The sequence below is a fragment of the Serinus canaria genome, chromosome 25 (genome assembly GCF_022539315.1).
Source record: "Serinus canaria isolate serCan28SL12 chromosome 25, serCan2020, whole genome shotgun sequence".
Taxonomy (NCBI): domain Eukaryota; kingdom Metazoa; phylum Chordata; class Aves; order Passeriformes; family Fringillidae; genus Serinus; species Serinus canaria.
The window spans coordinates 13050188-13065622 of NC_066338.1; the positions used below are offsets into that span (position 1 = coordinate 13050188).

A 15435-nucleotide genomic window follows, 5' to 3' on the forward strand; every position below is an offset into this window, starting at 1 on the left:
TAAAAGGTCCTGTCCTAAGGTAGTCTGGGTTTGGGAAAAATTTGCATGTCTCCTGAGATGCAAATATCCCCCTCTCCTCTCACCGTCCGAGGGGGGGGTTGTTGTCTTCTTGGCAGCAGGCTAGGGTGGTACTGAAATAAACAAGAATCTCCTACAATTGAGAGTCAAATGACGCTACTTAAGGATACTTAACTGGCGGTTACAACATTTCCCTAACAAAGAACTCTAGGCCAACGCTCAACTCTCAGATCAACTCAAAAACTCCTCTGCTGCTCCTTCCCTTAGGAAAAAAAACGGTAACCTTTTTTTTGTTCATAACATGAAGAAATCCATGACAAAAGAAATCGTTGGTTGCAATGCAGATTCTTTATTGTGAATGAAAAGGCCACAGGCGGTGTCAGCGAGAGACAAGCCAGCAACAAGGCAATGGAAAGACGAAAATCCCGAGGCAGCAGCAGCTGCAGCGAGGCACAGCCCAGGCTGCAGCCCAGACACTGCCCCTTGCCAGGGCGGCTCCGGGGCTCGGGGCTGGGCAGAGCAGGGCAGAGCCTGAGCCCAGGCTCGGCACAGCTGGCTGGGGACGCAGAGAGGGGGCAGCTTTTGGAGGCAGCGCTGGGAAGGCCAAAGGCGCCGGCCGGGGCTCTGCAGGGTCAGCCGGCAGTGACAGGGACCCTGCAGCTCCCGGGGCTGCCGGGCCGGCCCTGAGCAGGGGCTGCAGCTTCAGCCCGGCTCAGGCGGCACAAGGCAGCAGGGGCTGCTGGAGGAGCCCGTGGGCAGGGGCAGCGCTGAGCTCCGGTGGGGTTTGGGGTTTAGCAGGGCCCGCAGGAGCCCCCGAAGGACCGGGAGCCGCGGCCACAGCTGCCATAACCCCCAAAACCTCCATAACCACCACAGCTGCCATAGCCCCCATAGCCCCCATAGCTCCCATAGCCCCCATAGCCCCCGAGACCTCCGAAGCCCCCGTAGCCTCCACGGCCTCCGAAGGCACCACCGGAGCCAGATCCCACGTAGGGAGCTCCGGCCGAGCCCACGGCACTCTGCTGCGGGAAGGAGCTGAGGATGGGCCCGGGGAAGGTGACCACCGAGGCCGGGGGCTGGATGACCACCGTGGAGTCAGGGCACTGCCGCACGCAGGGCTCGTTGCAGGTGTCAGCCAGAGGGGCCGGGGTGGCCACGCCACAGCTGGGGACGCACAGGCTGTTGCAGGACATCTTTGGGTTTGGCTGGCAGAGCTGCAAGACAAGGCACAGCCACGGCTCACACCAAGGACTCGGCCCAAAGCCCTGCTGCTCTGGCCCACCTGGAGCCCGTGGGCCAGGACTCGCTCTGGCTCATCCCAGGCCTTCCCAGCTCAGCCCTGGCATGGCTGCAGGCACCCCTGGCACCCCCTGCTGCCCTCACCACCCCCGGCTCCTGCCTGCCCATGGCAATGAAGAAAAACTCCCTCATCCAAACCACCAGGCTCGCCCAGGCCTTGAGCCCTCTGGTGGAAGCTCAACCATCCCAGCTCTGCCCTGGGACAGCTGCTGGAGCACAGGGACAGAGATTCCCTGGGAAATCCACAGGCAGAGGTTCCTTGGGAATTCCACAGGCCGAGATTCCCTGGGAAATCCACGGACAGAGATTCCCTGGGAAATCCACAGGCAGAGATTCCCTGGGAAATCCACAGCCAGAGATTCACCAGGGAAGGCTCAGAGGAGGAAGGGAGGACGGAGGGAAGACTGGGACTCACCACAGCGATCAATGAGCAGATTCGAGTGGGGAGAGCTGGATGGAGCCCTGTGGAGCCCTTGGACCTTTTATACACCCCAGAGTGCCTGGGGCACCGTCCAGGGGGTGGGAGCAAACCCCGAGTAATCACGGAATTCAAGCAGACAATTTGAATGACACAGCTAATGATGGGGGACAGTTCTTTGTCATCCCCTTTTTTGGAGATATTGCTGTGCAAACATGCCTGGACTGATGGGAGGGACAGCCATGGCCCATCATTACATGACAGAAACGGTGCTGCTGCAGCTCATGCAGCTCTCAGCCCCAGTAAACCCAGGCTGGTCCCTAATCCCTCACTTTGCTTACAAGCATCCTTTGGGACACGGCTGTGCCCAGCTCAGAAATGCTCCTGAGTCAGCTGTGCCCGGCTGGGCCTGACCTGGGCACAGCCAGGGCCAGCCTGGCTCTGGGGGGCTTGGATGACACCCCCTGTGTCAGACCTGGGGAGAGCTGGGCAATGCAGGCCCTCCAAGAGGGCTCGACCAGGACCCAGATGGCAGACACAGAGCCAGGGGGGAGGCAGGGACACTTCAGCTCTGCTGGTGGTGTTCTCTCTGTACTGGCTGTCCTGGGAACTGTCGAACAGTTTTTCCATATACATGGGGATTTGGGTTTGACCACTGGGGTCTGCCACCTGTGTGGAGCCATCAAGGGAAACTGGGAAAGGAAAACTCCAGTGTCTGCCAGAACCCCCAAACACGAAGCCAAAGCCTAACCCTAACTGTGACCCTAACCCTAACCCTAACCCTAACCCTAAACCTAACCCTAACACTAACTGTGACCCTAACCCTAACTGTGACCCTAACCCTAACCCTAACCCTAACCCTAAACCTAACCCTAACACTAACTGTGACCCTAACCCTAACCCTAACACTAAACCTAACCCGAGCCCTAATACTAACCCTAACCCTAACCTTAACCTAAACCTTAACCCTAACCCTAACCCTAACCCTAACCCTAACACTGACCCTAATCTTAACCCTAACCCTAACCCTAAACCTAAACTTAACCCTAACCCTAACCGTGACCCTAACCCTAACCCTAACACTAAACCTAACCCGAGCCCTAATACTAACCCTAACCCTAACCTTAACCTAAACCTTAACCCTAACCCTAACCCTAACCCTAACCCTACGCTTAAACCAAACCCAAACCCCACCCTAAACCTTAACCTTAATCTTAACCCTAGCCCTAACCCTAACCCTAACCCTAACCCTAACCCTCACAATTCTCAAACGTGTCAGGGGACCCGAAAACCTGGCTGTGAACATTGTTGCTGGCACTGGCAGTCGGTGGGATTTGGGAGACACCCCGAGAGTGGCTTCTCCTTTGCCCAAGCCGCCGCTGCCTCTGTTTACCAGCCCGTAAAAGGTCGATAATGACAGGGGTGATGGCTGGGGCAGCGCTTCAAAGCTGCTGCAAGATGCCGGGAATTGCTCTCTGTAAGCAAAGTGAAGGATTAGGGCTAAACCTGGGTTTATTGGGGCTGTGAGCTGAGTGAGCTCCAGCAGCACCGTGTCTGTCACCTAATGATGGACCACGGCTGTCCCTGCAAGCGCTTCTCTCCTGTCCACTCATTTCAACACCAATGTCCACAATGGGGGGATGACAGAATTTTTCTGCGTCCCTTCGCTTTATGAAGCTTCTCAGCTTGAATTCCTAATTACTGCGAGGGGGGGGTCTGCCCGCACCCCCAGACGATGCCCCAGGCTCTCTGGGGTGTATAAAAGGGCTGAGATCCCTGCACAGCTCCATCCACACATCTCCACTTGACTCCTCTCTTCACTTGGGTAAGTGCAGCTCTCCGAAGCCTCTCGGGGATCTCTCTCTGTGAAATTCCTTCCTCTCACCTTTGCCTCTTTTTTCCCTGGGTGTTTTTCAGAAGCCAATCTCTATCTCAAGGATGTCCTGCAACAGCCTGTGTGCCCCCAGCTGTGGCGTTGCCACCCCGGCCCCTCTGGCTGGCACCTGCAACGAGCCCTGCGTGCGGCAGTGCCCTGACTCCACGGTGGTCATCCAGCCCCCGGCCTCGGTGGTCACCTTCCCCGGGCCCATCCTCAGCTCCTTCCCGCAGCAGAGCACCGTGGGCTCGGCCGGAGCTCCCTTTGTGGGATCTGGCTCCGGTGGTGCCTTCGGAGGCCGTGGTGGCTACGGGGGCTTCGGTGGCCGTGGAGGCTATGGAGGCTCCGGAGGCTTTGGAGGCTTCGGGGGATTCGGAGGTTGTGGAGGATTCGGAGGCTTCGGGGGCAGCTGCGGCGGCTCCAGAGGCTGTGGGCCCTGCTAAACTCCAGCCCGTGCCCCATCCCTGATCCAGAAGAGCTTCAGCAACGTCCCCGACCCATCCCCGCACGCCAAGACCCGAAGCAAGGACAGAGCCACAGACAGACACACGTCCCCCGGCACTGCTCCGCTGCCTTCCTGCCATGCTTGGAGCCCCGCAGTGATCGCTGCCCGCTCCTGGCACGGCCCCGGCTCGGCTCCTGCTCTGCCCGGGGCCGGGACACGCGGGGAGCGCTCGGCCGGGGCCCCGCTCCTCTGCCGCTCCCCTGCCCCGCATGACAATAAAAGCTGAATCGCATTGCAATGGTCACCGCCTCTCGGCTCTTCTTTGCTCCGCACTCTCTGCCCAGCCCGGCCCGGAGTGTTCCGGGAGGGTTCTGGGCAGCCCCGCTCGGACACGGCGAACGAGGAGCCCCGGCAGCTGCCCGGGCTCCTCCTGCCCGTCCTTGGCCACCCCGGCCCCGCAGCAGAGTCCCCCTGAGCCGGACCCTGCCCAGACCCTGGCACGGGGCCTCTCCCCATCCCTGCCTGCCTCCTGCCCGCTCCGGGCTCCTCTCTGCAGCCCCTCAGCAGCCCCGGGCCCCACCGCCAGCCCCCTGCCCTTGGGACACCGCCCGAGGGCCGCTGCAGCCCCAGGGCCGTGGGGATTGGGGGGCGAGTGGAGCCCCCCGAGGAACCCGGTGATTTGCGGCCACAAACAAACAAACTCAACCACTTTTGTGCCAGCTGTAAAGCCGTTGTGTTTATTACAGCGCTAGGCATGTGGGAATGGTTTCTCTGACCGGGCCATGCGTGCCTCTGGGAGCTCCAGGTCCTTTTTGATTTCCCTCTCAAATCCATATGCAGGCAATTTTACAATAGCTTCGTACATATTCATTCTACTGCTTTTCTGTCACATTTGCCGCTAATTTTTTCCTTGGTCAGAAAGAATTCCTGGTCATTTTGACCCTGCTTTCCATAGCAGCCTCTGTGTCAGGGTTCCAGGGGCCCTCCCTTCTCTCTGTCCTTCGGTTTATGCAGTTTCTTTGAGCATCGGTTTTTGGCAGTACAGACAGAGCAAAGAGCGATGTTTGCAAGCTACACACTTCATTCAAAGATGTGCATTTCACCTAAATCCAAATGGATTTCTGCTCTGGAAAATTCCCACTCTGTCTCACCGGCCCCGCTCGGGGCTCTCGGGATGCCCCGGCTCCACAGGGAGAGGGAGAACAGCCGCAGCTCCGCTCCCCCTCCTTCCTCATCCCATCGGCCATCCCTGCACCCGGCACCGCCTCCTGCTCCCGCTTCTCCCCTGGCTTCCCCCGCGGCTCCTCGGAGCGCTGCCGGCCCCACCTCACCCCCCTGCTGCTGCCCAAGCCCTCCCTGGGGTCCCCGCTGTCACCCACCCCTCGCCAGGGACACGGCCCTGCCCAGGAGCAGCAGCAGAACCTCCCACAGCCCCGGGCTCAGGGACACACCAGGGTGACCTTTGCAGTCCCTGCTCACTCTGACTTCCTTTGCCAAGAGTAAAATATTAATTAATAGATTGCTAATATTGGGTACTTTGGGACTATTGCCATAATATGGACAGAGTTTGAAATAATATTGTCTAAAACTGATCTATATGAACTTCAAGTGGATATGAAATTTCAAAGCCTCCCAAAGGAGGTTTTGGTGTTAATTTGGGAAGAAATTTTCAGACAGATCAACTGGCAATAGAAGGCACCTCAGGGGGGTGGGAACTTCAAGCTCCAGCTCCAAGAGCTCCACGGGTCTGAACCCTGTGCTCATTCCATGGTGTGGAGAGGAGAGTGGCCAAGATCTGCTTGGGTCTGTCTTCTCCCTTCCCAGCTGCCACCACCTGGCTGAACAGGCCAGAACACCTGGGACATGCAGAGCTCAGCCTGCATTTCCCTGCCCCTTGCTGTGTGACTGACCAGTCCTAGCCCTGTGTGGGAAAGGTTTTACAGCAACTTCTGTGAGCCAGAGAGAAGTTTGAGAAGAGGATCTGTGTTCACCACTGAAAGGATTTCCTACCAAGGTCCTGGACACAGAAACCAAGAAAGAAAGGAGAAAGAAGAGAAACCTGAAACTGCCTGGTCCAATGAGCACTTTGTCTTTCCTGACCAATGAGAAAAGTCTAAACTTATGAGTTTTGAAGGATGTATAGAAAGCATTCCTGCTAAAATAAGACCAGGTTTGAAGCCTTCTGAAAATGGAGTGTCACTTTGTGTTGTGACCATCTCACCTGAGCCCTGTCCCAGAGGTGGTGTCAGCTTTGCTGCTTTGGGCTGAGGAGTTAGAAGAGTTTCTGCAAGGACCTTGTGGCCCTTTCCCATCGTCAGCGAGGGCTTTGGGGATGTCCTGCGTTTCCTGCTGCTGGGAGAGCACGGGGAGCTGGGGGGGATGAGCTCCCCAGAGCCAGCAGGGTTGGACATCTGCAGCTGGGACACATGGAGCCAGCTGTGCCCATGCTCCAGGGCAATGCCCAGGGGCATTGCAACAGCCCAGCAGACACCCAGGAGATTGGGGCAGCAGGAAAAGGGAGGTGAAGGAAAACCAGGAGTCAACATTGCAATGCAAGACAGCTTTTATTGCAGGGGGAGGGCAGGAGGGGCTGGGCAGGAGAGCAGGGTCATGGCCAAGGGCTTCCTGTGGCCTGGCCCTGGGCAGAGCTGGGTGAGCAGGAGCAGCCCCTGGAGAGTCTCTGGGACCATCAGGGCACCAGGAGCCCCACAGGGATGCTCAGGTGGGGCAGGGACAAGGCAGGGCTGGTTCCCAAGCTGGCACCAGGCTCCCAAGGTGCACAGGCCGGCCATGACGAAGGGATTTTGGTCCACAGAGCGTCGGGTTGGGATGTGCCGGGGTTTCTCCTGGAGCTCTTCTTGGTCTGAGGCCGCACTCGGACTGGGGCTTAGCAGGGCCCGCAGTTGCCATTGAGGTAGCGGTGGCCACTGCTCCAGCCGCCGTAGCCGCAGCCATAGCCCCCATAACCCCCAAAGCCTCCATAGCCTCCGTAGCCTCCACATCCCCAACCGCCGTAGCCTCCACGGCCTCCATAGCCCCAGCCTCCATAGCCACCACGGCTGCCATAGCCCCAGCCTCCATATCCGCCGTAGCCACCGTAGCCCCCACGGCCTCCGAAGGCACCACCGGAGCCGGATCCCACGTAGGGAGCTCCAGCCGAGCCCACGGCGCTCTGCTGCGGGAAGGAGCTGAGGATGGGCCCGGGGAAGGTGACCACCGAGGCCGGGGGCTGGATGACCACCGTGGAGTCAGGGCACTGCCGCACGCAGGGCTCGTTGCAGGTGTCAGCCAGAGGGGCCGGGGTGGCAACGCCACAGGTGGGGATGCACAGGCTGTTGCAGGACATCCTTGAGATAGAGATTGGCTTCTGAAAAACACCCAGGGAAGAAAGAGGCAAAGGTGAGAGGAAGGAATTTCACAGAGAGAGATCCCCGAGAGGCTTCGGAGAGCTGCACTTACCCAAGTGATGAGAGGAGTCAAGTGGAGATGTGTGGATGGAGCTGTGCAGGGATCTCAGCCCTTTTATACACCCCAGAGAGCCTGGGGCTTCATGAAAGGGGGTGGTGACAAAAAACCTGAGTAATTAGGAATTCACGGGTAATGAGGAATTCACGCTGACAAACTTCATCAGAGAGATAATGTTGCAAGATAATTCCATGGCATCCTCTCCTTGGGGACACAGGTGTGAAAACGTGTCCTGGACATGAAGGAAGTGATGGGAGGGACGGCCGTGGTCCATCATTAGGTGACAGACACGGTGCTGCTGGAGCTCACTCAGCTCACAGCCCCAATAAACCCAGGTTTGGCCCTAATCCTTCACTTTGCTTACAGAGAGCAATTCCCGGCATCTTGCAGCAGCTTTGAAGCGCTGCCCCAGCCATCACCCCTGTCATTATCGACCTTTTACGGGCTGGTAAACAGAGGCAGCGGCGGCTTGGGCAAAGGAGAAGCCACTCTCGGGGTGTCTCCCAAATCCCACCGACTGCCAGTGCCAGCAACAATGTTCACAGCCAGGTTTTCGGGTCCATTGACACGTCTGTGAGGGTTAGGGTTAGTGTTAAAGTTAGGGTTAGGGTTAAGGTTAAGGTTTAGGGTAGGGTTAGGGCTAGGGCTAGGGTTAGGGTTAAGATTAGGGTTAGGGTTAGGGTAAGGGTTAGGGTTAGGGTTAGGGTTAAGGTTAAGGTTAAGGTTAAGGTTAGGGTTAGGTTTAGGGTTCGGGTTTGGGTTAGGGTTAGGGTTCGGCTTTGGGTTAGTATTAGCCTTCAGGTTAGGTTTAAGGTTAGGGTTAAGGTTATTGTTGAGGTTAAGGTTAGGGTTTCTGGAGGAAATAGTGGTTTCAGCATCCCAGTCTCCTTTGTTGGCCCCACAGATGGGGTGATCCCACTGGTGGGGAACACCCAAACCCCCAGCGTATCAGGAGAGTAGTGGGACAGAGGCCAGGACAGCCGTGATGGAGGGCCCACCACGGGAGGTGCTGAAGGGTCCCTGCGGCTCCTCCTGCCCCATTTCTGTGACCTGAGTCCTGGCCCAGCCCTCCTGGAGGTCCTGCATTGCCCAGCTGGCCACCTGGCCCCGGGAGTGTTGGCCAAGCCCCCCAGAGCCAGGCAATGCTCAGGACATTCCCAGCTGGGCACGGTTGACTCAGGGGCACGGGGGGCTTGCGTCAGGGTGACGCGGTTGGGCACAGCCGCGTCCCAAAGGATGCTCGGGATTCTTTGTAGGCAAAGTGTGGGATTAGGGACATAGCAGGGTCTGTCACGTAATGAAGGGCCAAGGTTGTCCCTCCCATCGCCTCCCATCGGTCCGGGGCACGTTTCCACACCAATCTCCCCATGTTGTGGTGTATAATTGTATTGCATCATTATCACTTTGATGAAGCTTGTCAGCGTGAATTCCTAATTACCTGTTTTTTTGCCACCGCTCCCTTTCCTGATGCCCCAGGCCCTTTGGGAGATGTATAAAAGGTCCCAAGGTTCCACAGAGCTCTATCCATCTTCCACCGCTTGACTCGCCTTATCTACTTGGTAAGTCCAAGCCTTCCCTCCTCTTTCCTTCTTCCTCCGTGGCTTTCCCAGGGAATCTTTGTCTGGGGATTTCTGGAGGAACCTTTGGCTGTGGGTTGCTCTTGCTCTCCTACAACAGAGTTGGGATGGTTGGGGTTCTACCAGAGGGAAGTCTGAGGACTTTGCTCCTTCAGATGTCAAAGTCTTCGTAATTCCCATGGGCAAGCAAGACCCAGGGATGGTGAGGGCAGCAGGGGATGGGAGCAGGAGTTCATATGGAATGGGGCTCAGTTCAGAACACCTGGGATGAGCCAGAGAGAGTCCTGGCACACGGGCTCCAGGTGGGCCAGAGCAGCAGGGATTTGGGCTGAGTCCTTGACATGAGCCACAGCTGTGCCTTCTCTTGCAGCTTTACCAGCCAAGCCCAAAGATGTCCTGCAACAGCCTGTGCATCCCCACCTGTGGCGTTGCCACCCCGGCCCCTGTGGCTGACACCTGCAACGAGCCCTGCGTGCGGCAGTGCCCTGACTCCACGGTGGTCATCCAGCCCCCGGCCTCGGTGGTCACCTTCCCCGGGCCCATCCTCAGCTCCTTCCCGCAGCAGAGCGCCGTGGGCTCGGCTGGAGCTCCCTACGTGGGATCCGGCTCCGGTGGTGCCTTCGGAGGCCGTGGTGGCTACGGTGGCTATGGAGGTTATGGAGGCTGGGGCTATGGCAGCCGTGGTGGCTATGGAGGCTGGGGCTATGGAGGCCGTGGAGGCTACGGCGGTTGGGGATGTGGAGGCTACGGAGGCTATGGAGGCTTTGGGGGCTATGGGGGCTATGGCTGCGGCTACGGCGGCTGGAGCAGTGGCCACCGCTACCTCAATGGCAACTGCGGGCCCTGCTAAGCCCCAGCCCGAGTGCGGCCTCAGACCAAGAAGAGCTCCAGGAGAAACCCCGGCACATCCCAACCCGACGCTCTGTGGACCAAAATCCCTTCGTCATGGCCGGCCTGTGCACCTTGGGAGCCTGGTGCCAGCTTGGGAACCAGCCCTGCCTTGTCCCTGCCCCACCTGAGCATCCCTGTGGGGCTCCTGGTGCCCTGATGGTCCCAGAGACTCTCCAGGGGCTGCTCCTGCTCACCCAGCTCTGCCCAGGGCCAGGCCACGGGAAGCCCTTGGCCATGACCCTGCTCTCCTGCCCAGCCCCTCCTGCCCTCCCCCTGCAATAAAAGCTGTCTTGCATTGCAATGTTGACTCCTGGTTTTCCTTCACCTCCCTTTTCTTGCTGCCCCAATCTCCTGGGTGTCTGCTGGGCTGTTGCAATGCCCCTGGGCATTGCCCTGGAGCATGGGCACAGCTGGCTCCGTGTGTCCCAGCTGCAGATGTCCGACCCTGCTGGCTTTGGGGAGCTCATCCCCCCCAGCTCCCCGTGCTCTCCCAGCAGCAGGAAACGCAGGACATCCCCAAAGCCCTGGCTGACAATGGGAAAGGGCCACAAGGTCTTTGCAGAAACTCTTCCAAATCCTCAGCCCAAAGCAGCAAAGCTGACACCACCTCTGGTTCAGTTGAGATGGTCACAACACAAAGTGACACTCCATTTTCAGAAGGCTTCAAACCTGGTTTTATTTTAGCAGGAATGCTTTCTATACATTCTTACAAAACTCATAAGTTTACACTTTACTCATTGGTCAGGAAAGACAAACAAAGTGCTCCTTGGAACAGGCAGGTGCAGGTTTCTCTTCTTTCTCCTTTCTTTCTTGGTTTCTGTGTCCAGGACCTTGGTAGGAAATCCTTTCAGTGGTGAACACAGATCCTCTTCTCAAACTTCTCTCTGGCTCACAGAAGTTGCTGTAAAACCTTTCCCACACAGGGCTAGGACTGGTCAGTCACATGGCAAGGGGCAGGGAAATGCAGGATGAGCTCTGCATGTCCCAGGTGTTCTGGCCTGTCCAGCCAGGTGGTGGCAGCTGGGAAGGGAGAAGACAGACCCGAGCAGATCTTGGCCACTCTCCTCTCCACACCATGGAATGAGCACAGGGTTCAGTCCCGTGGAGCTCTTGGAGCAGGAGCTTGCAGTTCCCACCCCCCTGAGGAGCCTTCTATTGCCAGTTGGTCTGTCTGAAAATTTCCTCCCAAATTAACACCAAAACCTCCTTTGGGAGGCTTGGGGATTTCATATCTGCTTGAAGTTCATATAGATCAGTTTTAGACAATATTATTTCAAACTCTGTCCATATTATGGCAATAGTCCCAAAGTACCCAATATTAGCAATCTATAATTAATATTTTACTCTTGGCAAAGGAAGTCAGAGTGAGCAGGGACTGCAAAGGTCACCCTGGTGTGTCCCTGAGCCCGGGGCTGTGGGAAGTTCTGCTGCTGCTCCTGGGCAGGGCCGTGTCCCTGGCGAGGGGTGGGTGAGAGCGGGGACCCCAGTGGAGGGCTTGGGCAGCAGCAGGGGGGTGAGGTGGGGCCGGCAGCGCTCCGAGGAGCCGCGGGGGAAGCCAGGGGAGAAGCGGGAGCAGGAGGCGGTACCGGGTGCAGGGATGGCCGATGGGATGAGGAAGGAGGGGGAGCGGAGCTGCGGCTGTTCTCCCTCTCCCTGTGGAGCCGGGGCATCCCGAGAGCCCCGAGCGGGGCCGCTGAGACAGAGTGGGAATTTTCCAGAGCAGAAATCCATTTGGATTTAGGTGAAATGCACATCTTTGAATGAAGTGTGTAGCTTGCAAACATCGCTCTTTGCTCTGTCTGTACTGCCAAAAACCGAAGCTCTAAGAAACTGCATAAACCGAAGGACAGAGAGAAGGGAGGGCCCCTTGAACCCTGACACAGAGGCTGGTATGGAAAGCAGGTCAAAATGACCCGGAATTCTTTCTGACCAAGGAAACAATTAGAGCAAATGTGACAGAAATTCAGTAGAATGAATATGTACGAACCAATTGTAAAATTGCCTGCATATGGATTTGAGAGGGAAATCAAAAAGGATCTGGAGCTCCCAGAGGCACCCATGTCCTGGTCAGAGAAACCATTCCCACATGCGTCCAGCTCTGTAATAAACACCGGGGCTTTACAGCTGGCACAAAAGTGGTTGAGTTTGTTTGTTTGTTTCCGCAAATCACCGGGTCCCTCGGGGGGCTCCACTCGCCCCCCAAACCCCACGGCCCTGGGGCTGCAGCGGCCCTCGGGGGGTGTCCCAAGGGCAGGGGGCTTGCGGTGGGGCCCGGGGCTGCTGAGGGGCTCCAGAGAGGAGCCCGGAGCGGGCAGGAGCCGGGCAGGGATGGGGAGAGGCCCCGTGCCAGGGGCTGGGCAGGGTCCGGCTCAGGGGGACTCTGTTGCGGGCCGGGGTGGCCAAGGACGGGCAGGAGGAGCCAGGGCAGCTGCCGGGGTTCCTCGTCTGCCGTGTCCGAGCGGGGCTGCCCAGAACCCTCCCGGAACCCTCCGGCCCGGGCTGGGCAGAGAGTGCGGAGCAAAGAAGAGCCGAGAGGCGGTGACCATTGCAATGCGATTCAGCTTTTATTGTCGTGCGGGACAGGGGGGGCGGCAGAGGAGCGGGGCCCCGGCCGAGCACTCCCCGCGTGTCCCGGCCCCGGGCAGAGCAGGAGCCGAGCCGGGGCCATGCCAGGAGCGGGCAGCGATCACTGCGGGGCTCCGAGCATGGCAGGAAGGCAGCGGAGCAGTGCCAGGGGGACGTGTGTCTGTCTGTGGCTCTGTCCTTTCTTCGGGTCTTGGCATGCGGGGATGGGTCGGGGGAGTTGCTGGAGCTCTTCTGGATCAGGGATGGGGCACGGGCTGGAACTTAGCAGCAGGGCCCGCAGCCTCTGGAGCCGCCGCAGCTGCCCCCGAAGCCTCCGAATCCTCCACAACCTCCGAATCCCCCGAAGCCTCCAAAGCCTCCAGAGCCTCCATAGCCTCCACGGCCACCGAAGCCCCCGTAGCCACCACGGCCTCCGAAGGCACCACCGGAGCCGGATCCCACGAAGGGAGCTCCGGCCGAGCCCACGGCGCTCTGCTGCGGGAAGGAGCTGAGGATGGGCCCGGGGAAGGTGACCACCGAGGCCGGGGGCTGGATGACCACCGTGGAGTCAGGGCACTGCCGCACGCAGGGCTCGTTGCAGGTGCCAGCCAGAGGGGCCGGGGTGGCAACGCCACAGCTGGGGGCACACAGGCTGGAGCAGGACATCGTTGAGATAGAGATTGGCTTCTGAAAAACACCCCGGGAAAAAAGAGGCAAAGGTGAGAGGAAGGAATTTCACAGAGAGAGATCCCCGAGAGGCTTCGGAGAGCTGCACTTACCCAAGTGATGAGAGGAGTCAAGTGGAGATGTGTGGATGGAGCTGTGCAGGGATCCCAGCCCTTTTATACACCCCAAAGAGCCTGGGGCATCGTCTGGGGGTGCAGACAGACCCCCCCCCCGCAGTAATTAGGAATTCAAGCTGAGAAGCTTCATAAAGTGAAGGGACGCAGAAAAATTCTGTCATCCCCCCATTGTGGACATTGGTGTTGAAATGAGTGGACAGGAGAGAAGCGCTTGCAGGGACAGCCGTGGTCCATCATTAGGTGACAGACACGGTGCTGCTGGAGCTCACTCAGCTCTCAGCCCCAATAAACCCAGGTTTAGCCCTAATCCTTCACTTTGCTTACAGAGAATTTTTTGGGATTTGTCTGTGCCCAGCTCCACCACCCCGAGCCCCAGCCTGGCCATGCCCCTGAACCAGCCATGCTCAGCTGGGCCTGTCCTGGGCATAGCCAGGGCCAGCCTGGCTCTGGGGGGCTCGGCCAGCAGCCCCTGCTCCAGCCCTCGGGGCCAGCTGGGCAGTGCAGGGGAGAGCTCAGCCAGGACCCAGGCTGGGGGGTCTGAGTGGTTCTCGATCCTCTCTGTGCTCTCCTGCTCCTCTCTGTCTGTCTCCCTTTACTCGTTTATCCCCCTCCTGCTCCCTCCCGTGCCACACCCTCTGTTCCAGCATGGATGGTTGATGAAGCTCCATCTGACATGGGATCTCCCTTTCTCCTTTTTGCACCATCAGGTGAATTGGGGCCTTAACAAACCCTCCAGTGGCACCAAAAAGTCCTTTAGGGATTCTCCCTCCCAGAGCCCCCCATGCCCAGCCCTGTGTGCTGTGTGGTGACCCTCCTCTGCTAGGACATGGCTGTCTGTCCTTCTGTGCTCCCCCTGGGACTCTGGTCCTGCGCCCTCCCCTGCCACGTTTGGCGTTTGGGATGTGCCCTGAGTGGGTGGGATGGCTTCTCCCTCCCGGCGTCCCTATTTAGCAGCTTGTAAAAAGGATTAATGTCAGGTGTGCTGGCTGTGCCCAGGATTTCAAAGCACTCCTGAGTGATGCCCAAAACTCCCGTGCATAAGCAAAGCGGGGGATTAGGGACATGTTGGGGTTTATTGGGGTTCTGAGCTCAGCTTCAGCAACAAATGATCTTACACGCATCGATTGGTCACGGCCTGTCCCTCCAGGGCCTGGTGGCTCTCCAGGGCACCTTTACTCGTTCCTAGCCCCAGTTAATGTGGATGTAATTAGCCCATGTTTCAGTTTGTGTCATGAGGTTTGACTGCTTGATTCCGTGATTAGCTGGGGCTCTGTCAGCACCCCTGGACGATGCCCCAGGCACTCTGGGGTGTATAAAAGGTCCGAGGGCTCCACAGGGCTCCATCCAGCTCTCCTCACTTGAATCTGCTCATAAAGAAATGATCACGGTTGTGGATGAGGTCCAGTCCTGCCGCCGTCCATCCCTTGGCCTCCTCTGAGCCTTCCCAGGGAATCTCTAGCTGTGGCCTGTGGAAAATTCCCAAGGAGTCGGCGTGCCTGTGGATTTCCCAAGGAATCCCTGCCTGTGGCTTTCCCAAGGCATCCGTGCCTGTGGATTTTCCCAGGGAATCTCTGTCCTGTGGTTTCTCTAGGGAATCTCTTCCTGTGGATTTTCCCCAGGGAAATCTCTGTCCCTGTGCTCCAGCAGCTGTCCCAGGGGCATGAGCTGGAGTGTGGGCCATTGCCCAGCTCTCCCCAGGTCTGACACAGGGGGTGTCATCCAAGCCCCCCAGAGCCAGGCTGGCCCTGGCTGTGCCCAGGTCAGGCCCAGCCGGGCACAGCTGACTCAGGAGCATTTCTGAGCTGGGCACAGCCGTGTCCCAAAGGATGCTTGTAAGCAAAGTGAGGGATTAGGGACCAGCCTGGGTTTACTGGGGCTGAGAGCTGCATGAGCTGCAGCAGCACCGTTTCTGTCATGTAATGATGGGCCATGGCTGTCCCTCCCATCAGTCCAGGCATGTTTGCACAGCAATATCTCCAAAAAGGGGATGACAAAGAATTGTCCCCCATCATTAGCTGTGTCATTTAAATTGTCCGCTTGAATTCCTAATTACTCGGGTTTTGCTCCCACCCCCTGGA

General features: G+C 58.2%; 5 protein-coding genes across 6 annotated transcripts; 2 read left to right on the forward strand and 3 right to left on the reverse strand.

Moving 5' to 3' along the window:
• Positions 1-346: 346 nt before the first annotated feature.
• LOC127060658 (claw keratin-like) lies at positions 347-1767 on the reverse strand. The gene is made up of 2 exons (XM_050984609.1): positions 1733-1767; positions 347-1232 (listed from the first exon to the last, which is right to left on the reverse strand). Exon 2 carries the CDS (start codon positions 1209-1211, stop codon positions 810-812), a length of 402 nt encoding a protein of 133 aa, XP_050840566.1. The 5' UTR covers positions 1212-1232; positions 1733-1767; the 3' UTR covers positions 347-809.
• Positions 1768-3528: 1761 nt separating this feature from the next.
• LOC103823988 (claw keratin-like) lies at positions 3529-4191 on the forward strand. Its single transcript, XM_050984633.1, has 2 exons — positions 3529-3560; positions 3653-4191. The coding sequence occupies exon 2, from the start codon at positions 3674-3676 to the stop codon at positions 4052-4054; it is 381 nt and encodes a 126-aa protein (XP_050840590.1). The 5' UTR covers positions 3529-3560; positions 3653-3673; the 3' UTR covers positions 4055-4191.
• A 2410-nt stretch (positions 4192-6601) lies between these two features.
• LOC127059045 (claw keratin-like) lies at positions 6602-13372 on the reverse strand. 2 transcript variants are annotated; one of them, XM_050984601.1, is made up of 2 exons: positions 13334-13372; positions 6602-7423 (listed from the first exon to the last, which is right to left on the reverse strand). In XM_050984601.1, the coding sequence occupies exon 2, from the start codon at positions 7400-7402 to the stop codon at positions 6944-6946; it is 459 nt and encodes a 152-aa protein (XP_050840558.1). In that variant the 5' UTR covers positions 7403-7423; positions 13334-13372; the 3' UTR covers positions 6602-6943. The 2 variants fall into 2 exon arrangements, with proteins under 2 accessions (XP_050840558.1, XP_050840557.1); XM_050984600.1 differs by lacking the exon at positions 13334-13372 and adding an exon at positions 7516-7550.
• On the forward strand, positions 9043-10290 carry LOC103823934 (claw keratin-like). The gene is made up of 2 exons (XM_050984602.1): positions 9043-9080; positions 9469-10290. Exon 2 carries the CDS (start codon positions 9490-9492, stop codon positions 9946-9948), a length of 459 nt encoding a protein of 152 aa, XP_050840559.1. The 5' UTR covers positions 9043-9080; positions 9469-9489; the 3' UTR covers positions 9949-10290.
• On the reverse strand, positions 12822-13220 carry LOC127060665 (claw keratin-like). Its single transcript, XM_050984632.1, has one exon. It carries the CDS (start codon positions 13218-13220, stop codon positions 12837-12839), a length of 384 nt encoding a protein of 127 aa, XP_050840589.1. The 3' UTR covers positions 12822-12836.
• Positions 13373-15435: the final 2063 nt, after the last annotated feature.